Source organism: Exophiala oligosperma (assembly GCF_000835515.1).
Source record: "Exophiala oligosperma strain CBS 72588 unplaced genomic scaffold supercont1.9, whole genome shotgun sequence".
NCBI classification, from domain to species: Eukaryota; Fungi; Ascomycota; class Eurotiomycetes; order Chaetothyriales; family Herpotrichiellaceae; genus Exophiala; species Exophiala oligosperma.
Window position 1 is genome coordinate 1,219,874 of NW_015622826.1, and position 9,529 is coordinate 1,229,402.

At 51.3% G+C, this 9,529-nt stretch overlaps 4 protein-coding genes across 4 annotated transcripts in view; 3 read left to right on the top strand and 1 right to left on the bottom strand.

Moving 5' to 3' along the window:
* The first annotated feature begins 212 nt into the window (after window positions 1-212).
* Window positions 213-1,644, top strand: PV06_09011 (uncharacterized protein). Its single transcript, XM_016410412.1, has 2 exons — window positions 213-655; window positions 723-1,644. The coding sequence occupies exons 1-2, from the start codon at window positions 390-392 to the stop codon at window positions 1,519-1,521; spliced, it is 1,065 nt and encodes a 354-aa protein (XP_016259434.1). The 5' UTR covers window positions 213-389; the 3' UTR covers window positions 1,522-1,644.
* A 466-nt stretch (window positions 1,645-2,110) lies between these two features.
* On the top strand, window positions 2,111-4,381 carry PV06_09012 (uncharacterized protein). Its single transcript, XM_016410413.1, has one exon. It carries the CDS (start codon window positions 2,731-2,733, stop codon window positions 3,877-3,879), a length of 1,149 nt encoding a protein of 382 aa, XP_016259435.1. The 5' UTR covers window positions 2,111-2,730; the 3' UTR covers window positions 3,880-4,381.
* Window positions 4,382-6,907: 2,526 nt separating this feature from the next.
* Window positions 6,908-7,706, top strand: PV06_09013 (uncharacterized protein; the record flags this gene model as incomplete). Its single annotated transcript, XM_016410414.1, has 1 exon — window positions 6,908-7,706. A coding segment is annotated over one exon (799 nt), but the record flags the coding sequence as incomplete, so codon positions are not given.
* Window positions 7,707-8,177: 471 nt separating this feature from the next.
* The window catches only part of PV06_09014 (uncharacterized protein), a 2,062-nt gene continuing 710 nt past the window's right edge, over window positions 8,178-9,529 (bottom strand). The window contains exon 2 of the mRNA XM_016410415.1: window positions 8,178-9,372. Coding sequence (XP_016259437.1) covers window positions 8,236-9,372 — 1,137 coding nt within the window. The 3' untranslated portion in view covers window positions 8,178-8,235. The remainder of the gene's footprint in view (window positions 9,373-9,529) is intronic.

Below are 9,529 nucleotides of genomic sequence, written 5' to 3' on the forward strand. Positions count from 1 at the left end.
CTTTCTTCGATCATCAGGCCCCAAGTTAGAAAGAGGCCTAGTATGGGAACTTCATCCCATGCAGATGCGGCAATGAAATGAGACCGGGCGTCGTGCCAAAAGTCGGCCTTGCGCGACGCATTGATAGGATCAGCCACATCAGGAGGGAAAAGACAGTCCTGTTGTCATTCCACGGAGGCCCATCAAGCAATGGCCACCTCCGTAACCCAAGCATTTCCCTGCCTCCCAGACATCTCGGTATGTTGACACACTTCAGGATCGTATAAGAAAAGCAAGGGGCCGCTCGGGACATCAAGCTCTTCGAATCTCCTTCCGCCACACAAACCAGCATTAAAGCAACTTTCGCCGTCGACACTCCCTGCGTTTCCCTTGTTTCAGCCAACAACAACATGTCTTCGACCAGCTCCTCCCCAACACTGCTGGGCAGCAGTCCGCCTCGCGTTCTAGGACACAAGGACGAGGAGGCTGGATTGATCCCTCTGGAAGACCTGGAGTCCTTGGATAAGATGGTACAGATTAGCGAAAAGCCAGTGTGGCTCGACGAGTCCGAGTCCGAGACAACACCACGATCTTCACTCAGACAAGCGCTGATCGATTATTCTTGCATTGTACTCAACGTTGTTTCAACCATTGCTATCGTCTTCGTTAACAAGATGTATGTTATTATTGTTGCTGTCGAGGCTTTCTGTGAAAACCCATAGCTAACTCGACTCTTACAACAGCGTGCTGAGTGACGAACAGCTTCGACATTGCCAAATCTCAATTGCCGCATACCACTTCTTCATATCATTCGTGGTGCTCTACATTGCTGGTCGACTACTGAAGATGTTCCCCGTTATCTTCCTGCCTGTCAAGGAAGTCTTCTCCGTTGCAGCATTCTTTGCCGGTTTCCTGATTCTTGGAAACCTCTCCCTCACATTCAACAGCGTGAGCTTCTACCAACTGGCAAAGATCATGACGACTCCGACTGTGGTTTTGCTGAACTACGTCCTCCTGGGCAAGACCGTCAACGTGCTGACTTTGGTGTCCATTGCAACGCTGTGTCTTGGGGTTGGCCTCATCACTTCGGCCTCTATCTTCTCGAATGTCTTGGGCACGTGCATTGCCGTTGCGGCCTTCACGATCACGGCCCTCTATCAGATCTGGATCGGGAAGAAGCTAGTCGACCTCAAGGTCTCGCCTCCACAGCTGTTGCTCAACCAAGCGCCCGTCGCTTGCGGTCTCTTGTTGCTACTTTGCGGCTTTGTCGACAAGGCTCCCGTCGTCCAAGAGCTGAACATGCGCAGTATCAACGCCTTGGTGGTGTCCGGTTTCATCGCAGCACTACTCAACGTCTCCCAATTTCTGGTCATTGGGCGTACATCGGCATTGACATTCAACGTCATCAGCCAGTTGAAGACTCTAGCTATTGTTGGCCTGAGTTGGTATCACGAGAATCGAGCCTTGTCCATGATGGATGTGGTCGGGGTGGTAATGACTCTGGGAAGTGCATATGCATATGCGACCGTCTCCAAAAAGTGACGAGAACGACTACGACAACCATTTCTGAGCGATTTCTTCTTTCAGATCTATATACCAGATATACCTTTAGAGTTTCACTGCACTTCTAGAATAATGCTTTAATGATATGATGATCTTTTCTTGGACTTGTTATTCCAGTCGTCACTATATGGTACATTTGTTCTCCTCGCCGGTATTGCCACCCTGAAGGAGAACAGCTCGACTCTCTTTGTTTCTGCTGCAGCCAACGACGCACATACTTGGACTGTCCGTGCTGGTAAGAGGTCTACTGAACATACAACGCGAGCCAGCAAGGAGACGCGCATCTTTCTCATCTTAAATGACATGAACGCTGAGCCCGTTTGACGTGGGTGACGTTCACATTGAGGGCCGTGCGGCGGTCGTCGGAGTGGGCCGTTGTCTAGGGACTGTTGTTGGTCCTTTCACCTTCTGCGCTATATCTTCCCGCTTTGCCACGAGGGGATTAAGGGGGTCCTCTTCACCATGGAGGCCCATCTCCGAACCAGAAACATCTCCCTCCCCGCCAGAGACAATTTCTCCCTTCGGGCCAGAGACATCTCCCTTCTCTTTTTACTCTCGGTCGTGAACCATCACCCAGAGGGCGGAGCTCCTGTGGTATACTGTAGGTACACACAGCCCAGCGCCTATCAGTCCGGTTCGCTAGGGTCTCCGACTGCCCAGCCATTGCCCTTTTATATGTCTAGCTTTTTGAAGCTAAGTCGGTTTGACTTGCTGCACTGACCGCACAACAACACCTCCTCTTCCTTTTCTTGCCCTCGATCGTCTGCGCGTTGCGCATCCCTCTCTGTCATTCCCGCCCGCCAACATCACTCTAGTTCTTATGGGGCGATCTCGCCAGCCCTCCCTGTGAGTACGGATAAACGGGTACCTATCTTGTTGGTAGGGTAAATTTGCAAAACACGTCAACGACAGGTTGAGAGAAAGTGGACTTTTTCGGTACAGTATGTCTCCACGGACCTTGGTACCCAGACCTGCCAACCTTTCAGGTAGGTACCAGATGGCAGGTTGAGTCGCGTTTATCAGGGGGACGTATATGTCTCCTAAAGGTTGGTTATAAGCTGTCCCTACCTTCAAAGCTCCTTGTTTTGTCCTCGCCTCCCCTTTGCAAAGGTTTGGTCCCTGGGAATTCTTCCACCACCAGCCCATTTTCAGTTCGAAACAGCAACATCACACAACTAAAGTCACACCATGGACAAGGCCGACTTTGGTTCACAACAGTCGCAAGGCTTTCGATTACGGAGGAAGGCATACCTGGCTCTGTTCCTCGCCGTGGTCGCCCTCTTGCTCTTCAACACCCGCAGCCATCTCCCCGACAGCATCCAACAACATGCCGACATGATCCCTTCCTCCCCTATATCCGTGAGTCTCAACAATGAGATCCCCAACTACGTGCACTACGTGCAACTGCAAAAGAACGAAGCGGCCAAGTTCCATTTCGAATTCAAGCATTTCCTGTCTGTGTACTCGTCCGTCGTCTACCTCAAGCCCAAGACCATCTTCCTGCACACGGATTTCTCGGAGGAGGCGATCGACAAGGTCATGCTGAGCGACGACCCCAAAGACAAATGGACCAGGCGGATACTGAGCCTCAAGTCGGTCAAGGTGCGACACGTGCGCTCCCCGACCGTGGCCGCCGGCAACGGCAAGAAGATCCAAGAGATCCAGCACAAGTCGGATTTCGTGCGCATGGACGCCGTTTACGAGTTCGGCGGGCTTTACATGGACTTTGACGTCCTTCCCCTCCGTGACATCACCCCCCTGCGGAGGTCCGGCTTCAAGAACATCGTGGGCCGCGAGCACGGGGGTGCCGTCAACAACGGCTGCTGGTTGTCGGCGCCCAAGACGGCCATGGTCGACATCTTCCGGTCCGAGGCCAACGAGATCTTCGACGGCGGCTGGACCACGCACAGCTGCAAGCTCCTGACCCGGGTGGCGGAGCGACTCGTGCGCACCCCGTCCGAGGTCCTGATCATGGACATGCTGGCCTTCGCCCCGTCCAGCTGGGTCGACAGGGACGTCGAGAAGCTGTGGTCCATCCACAACGAGAGCACCATCTTCCCCGACGACGACATCGACTTCACCATCCAGGACCCGTACCTGCGCTGGAGCCGACGGAACAAGGTCGCCGAATGGGAGAACGACTGGTCGGCGTCGTACTTCCTCCACTCCTTTGACCGCCATGGCAAGATCCCCGCCGAGTTCAAACACGGGGTCCACGTCGAGGAAGTCATGTACCCGAGAAGCAACTTTGGCCTTCTCACGTACCCCGTCGTCAAGCACGCGATGAAGCATGGTTACGTCTTTGAAGAGGACGCCGAGGAGGGCGGCGCGCTATAAGCTCAGCCTGAAGCTGCCTCTCCGTTTGGATTTTACCCTCAAGCCAAGTACGCTTATCCTTCCAGTCTTGTCGTCCCTCTGAACATATCGTGGGCTTCACGGAGACTTGACTCTGGTTTTCATGGGCAATGGCCCTTTTCTGAGATTGGGAGAGAAAGAACATCCTCAAGAAAAACGATGGGAGGTTGCACTTTTGATGCGTGCATGCAGTTTGACGGATTCCTACTACAGTTATTTTGGTTCCATGCGTCGGGGCAATTGCATCACCAGTCTCACATGCGCGTGAGCATCGACACAGGCGTTTTACGGCGAAGAAAAGGCTTTCGCCATGGGGGGGGTTTTTTTGGTTCCATTTGAATATCGGATTCAGCTGTATATATCTATGCCACTAGTACCCAAGTTAGCACCAAGGAGTCTATTCTTCTGGGGATCTCTGGTTGAGCTGCTGTAGTTAGCGAACATCACTAGAATTTTCAAAGAGAGAAACGCGAAATTAAAAAACAAGAACTCATTTCCCGAGTATTAGTCCCCGATCTTCAACACTTGAACTATTTTGAAGATTTCTTACCAACATATGCCCACAAAGAAGGGAGAGATCAAAGACCTGTTTTAGTAATAGTAATAAGGATGATTTGACCCTTACGACTCTTGCAAAGGGAGGGAGATACTCCTGGTCTGGCCAGGAGTGACTTTGCTGGCTAATTCACATTTACTGGCTCGTTGGCTGGCCGGCTGACTGACTGGAGATCGGACATTTCAAAAGGTTAGATCACGAATAGTACAGTACTCCTTGTATGACAAGAGGATAGAGGGAGGAAGGACAGAGAAACAATGGTACCCTGTAGGTGTTGTTGCCAGCCTTCTTTGACATGTTACGGTTTTCTTTTGACTTCTTTTGACGAGCCTTGTGGGAACAGTGTTTCGCGCCCCCATCTCTTTCTTCTCTTCCAGGTCCCATATATCATATAACATCAACAACTCCTCGTAACGTCGAAGCAGGTGTTTTGTACTGTAGGCTGGATCAATGGGTGCGCGAAGTACGTACCCCTACTACTGGTAGATCCAAGACTTATTCGAAAAGGTCTTCTCTTTTTACTATCTTTTTGAATCCAATCTCCGAGAGTTACAAATGCCATGGTTCTTTCAACTCACCCCTTTAGTTATTGTTGTGGGGGGAAGCCCTTTGTTGATGATGATCATCATCAACCCACCATTCTAATTAAAAATGCAATGTATATCATGACCGACGATCGAGGTCCGAGCAACGACAAAGTCAAAGTTCCGTTTCATCATCAACGCCAAAGCTAATAATGATCGCCTCACGTAAATGTTGACGGGATCTTCAATAATATCGCTCGCTAGATTGGGAGAGGGAGAGAAAAGGCAAGTTGGATTCTTCTGTCCGTGATCTTTTGGTAGGCACATCACCCAGGGATCATTCAACTCGTGTGTGAAGAAGATCCCAGAAGGACGAAGTACTTTGTGTATATACTGTGTGTGTTTGGCTAACGAAGAGTTTGCGGGGACGACCTTGGGACAACGACGACGACGACGACAACTACTCACTCGAGTTGAGGACTATGTACGGAGTATGTCCTCAACTTTTTGTTCATCATCCACCACCACCACCACCACCGCCACCGCTATCATACTACATGAGTAGAGGATAGCACACTTGACCTGCAGCACATTGGCCCTCCCCCTTCTTCTCTCCAATTATCAAACGTGTCATGCGAGGTCATGTCGTGTCCTCTCACATCTCATGTCTCGGAAGCGTTGGCGACTCGGTCACGTGTCGTCAAAATCACGTGCTACACGAGTCTCGGCATCCATTTGTTTAGCCCCCCTGCCTCATGTAATATGGCACTTCCCTGATTCTATTCTATTTGCCCTCTTCACACACAGAGATATCAACATTTCAATGATATCATCATCATTCCGTCTATCACTTCATCAGTAATGTGGTCCACGCACCCCTCAGTCGACTTGTGTTGCCTGCACAAACTCAGGCAGCCTCTGCTTGGAGATTTTGCTGCGTTCTGCGGAAAAAAAGGGGGGGGAGGGGGGGGGTGGTTTCCACCGTGCTCTCCGCCACGCCGCATGCAGTAGAGACATTTCTTGGTCCATATGAGCAAATATTACTGCAGCCAGTCGTTCATGTTGCCTGGCGGTCACCAAGGGTGGTTCTCATTAGAACGAAATTTGCACCATTCACGGATCGGTGACGATCGAGCCCTCGGGACGCTGCAGAGTGCGCACAGAAAGGAGGCTTTGAAAGATGGGTTCGGTGTCCTATCACTTCGATTTCCCGGAAATGTTTGACGCTGCTGCCCGCGATGTCTTTGACAAAATCAAGATTTCGGCTGAGTAGTTCGCCTGCCTGGACTACTTGGGCCAACAGGACACTTGTCTCCAGGGCTCCTCCTAGAATCAAACGGCAAGACACGGGCGGCGGCTCTGCTGTATTCCAGGGGGCTCAGATCGAGCTAGGTCAGTGGGAATACTACGTGGCATCAATCAAAACCTCAGTCTTTGCATCTGCTGACCAGTGGGGGGCAAACAGAGACAGTGGTGGCACTGACCGTGACGTTAGTGGTCTGAATAAACCTGCCAGAAGAAGATGTTCCAGGCATGTATGCAATCTCCAACTCTGACCCAAACAAAGACATTTCCGTCCGAGACGAAATATATCGGGTACCCGTCTCGGGAAGGTGAAGTATGGATTGCGAGATAGATCAAGGAGCAGGTCTTGATCCTGCGCAGAACCGAGCAGTTGTCCAGCAGAGGGAGGAGATTTGCCCTTTGCAGCCTTCCCCCGGTTCTGAACCACTCCGGGGAAGAATTTGTGAAGGACCTCACAGCCTTGCTTGTCTTGCACCAATAAGCAGCCGCTTGTGGGTGGTTGATGAGCTGGCTGGAGACTTATAAGTGTCTCTCTATGCTCGTTCCGTTGGCTCCTAGATCCTCCTTGCAACTTCCAAAAACATCTGTTCCAACTTTATCTTCTCATTTTATCTCAACCGTCAGCCATGGCCAATGACCAAACCACGATAAGAGAGCTGCTCACAACGTACAAACCGCTGATTGACTGCACCGCTTCTGGCATAGGACCTACGACGAGCACCAAGTGGCCAAACCTTGGAAACATCAAGATCTGGGAAGACTTCACTCTGGCCATTATCGACCGTGATTTCGGCTTCGCCCTCGATGATCCTTTCACGATCATGAACCCTCGTCCAGCTGGATTTCCACTGCCAGTCGGACATCAGATCAACTCCCTAGCCGACCTCAACGCTTTGTTCAAGCGAAACGTAGACATGCTGGATGAAACCCTTGTTCATGCCCGAATGATCTTGGACCTCCACTTTGACAAGCCGTGTGCGAGTGACTATGCGACTGCTCAGGGTTATGCTAAGTTCCTTACAATCAGGTCAAACATGGCATTGCAACACGCCATATGGCTTGAACACCAACCCATCCTAAACATCCTAGCCGGCCTCGGAAAGACCAGCAAGCAGTGGTGTGGGAGTGCGCTACAAAACAACATTAGAAACAATGACGAGCCCTCGCAGCCACTCCTTTGGCCGGTGCGCCAGCTAGCCAATATTTGCAACAAGGCGAATACACGGTTTGGATATATTCAGACCGACAAGGAGCTAGTCGTGTTTGAATTCACCCTACGCGCCGACGAGAAGTATGATGTGCGTTTCATGCCAATAATGTGGTCGACCTTCGATGGTCTGACAACAGACCTTGCACTCCTTTGCCTCTGCCTCATCTCAATGCACGTTGTCTTCCGATTGATGCCCTGGCGACTAAGATGCTAACGTTGCAATTATAGGAGGGAAGCGCCAAATGCTTGAACCATAACGATCAAAAACTGTTGTCTGCTCCAGACCAGCCAAGTCACTTGCCAAGGCGACATATGTGAAAGTGTACTCCGTCGATGTTGGTGGAAGTTGATCATTTTCGTGGGTTTGCGTTTCCCTCGTGTTCACTCACTTTACTTTCTTTTCTTGAGGCCCGGCGTCCAGATGTTTGCTTTGGTTGAGACTTTACGTCCCATGTTCGCTTCTTTACTTTCTTTTCTCGGGCCTGTTTCCTTCGGCTGGGACTTTACGTCAGAGATTAGATGATCGTTCTGTTGTGCGAAAGAGAATAGAAAACGTTATCATTCTTGCAAGACCCTTCGAACGAGGGCATTATTTCTAGGGATTTCTTGTTGAACAATCGCAGACTGACAATCTTACCCATGGAATGGCATTTCAATCTTGAACAATAGCACCGGTAATAGCATACTTCAACCGGTCCTTGACCCTCTCGCCTTTCGTCGTCAACCGAATGAATTGCCCTTGCTCATGTTTGCCTAGGTATAGTGCCGAATGCTTCGAGTGTGCGTCGATGCTCCGGGGCCAACTCTGACAGAGGCGCCATAGGTGGTGGGGGTTTCTTCGGTGCCGGTGGAAAGATCAGACCATCCCTGTACTCGTACTCTGATAGTCGAGGATAGGCGTCTCGCCATCCCTCGAGGTCGGCAGCCTCCTTGTCATCACACTCATAATACCATCTGGCTGGGAAGAGGTCGATCCGTCGCTGCTTCTTCTTTGCACCTGAGCCTCTGCTGCCTCTAAAACTGTCCACATTTCCACCTGGTCTTTGTCTCCTTCCACCCTTCGCCGTTGCATTGATGCTGCCCTCGCTTTCGTCACTCGCCACGGATGACTTCCTCCAGTCGTACAGCCTCGGGTCGGCGAAGGTATAGGGAAGATTGTTCCGGCGGGCCGGCATTTTTCTGAGGTTATGTTGACGTTGGTTTGGGAATGGGTCGATCCATATTTTGTCCCGTGCCTTCTTATGTTCCTGGTTCCACACAAGCACCAAATCCTCGAGCCGCGCAAAGTCGGTCCGGCAGCATCGAAAGGTTTCATTTTCCAGGCGAGCCACCTGCTCGGGCGAGAGCAATGGGTTCAATTCCGGCGTCATGATGAAATTCGGAGTCGTCAGGGCCTGGCTGAGATCGGATGGTTTGCCGTCAACGAGCTGTCGGGTCGCCACATCGAGGCTGGCGATGCCCAGCCGATGCAGCTGGACTATGTCTCTGAACATTTTCTTCACGACCGACGCATTGAAGAGCGTGTCTACTTTCCCGAAAGCCTTGACGATGGCTCGAAGCGGCGGTTCTCGGCCAGATCTCTTCCCGGGGTAGCGCGCGCGCTGTTTTCCCATATATGCCGGAAACCCACCGAATTCCTCTGAATCAAAGCTGACCTCGAACCGATCCACCATCTCCTTTTCTTCCTCCTCGTTGATCAGGACGTACCCGAAACAACGTATTGCCAAATCTTCGTGACCCGACTCCTGGAGGCGAGCGAAGGCTCGACATTCACAATTGAATGGTTCAGCGTGGTTAGCAAACGCCGTGAGGGCTTCGTGACTATATGCATCCGGGTCAATGTCTGGCCCTGGCCATTCATCCCCGTCGGTCCATCGAAACTAGACAGATGCAAACCACTCATTAGCACAGTTAGGATTATTTTGATTGGAGGGATAATGCGAGCACGCTTTTCCGATGATGATGATTATGTGGTGGGGAGCAGCAGCAGCAGCAGCAGGAGGAGGAGGAGGAGGAGGAGGAGGAGGAGGAGGAGGA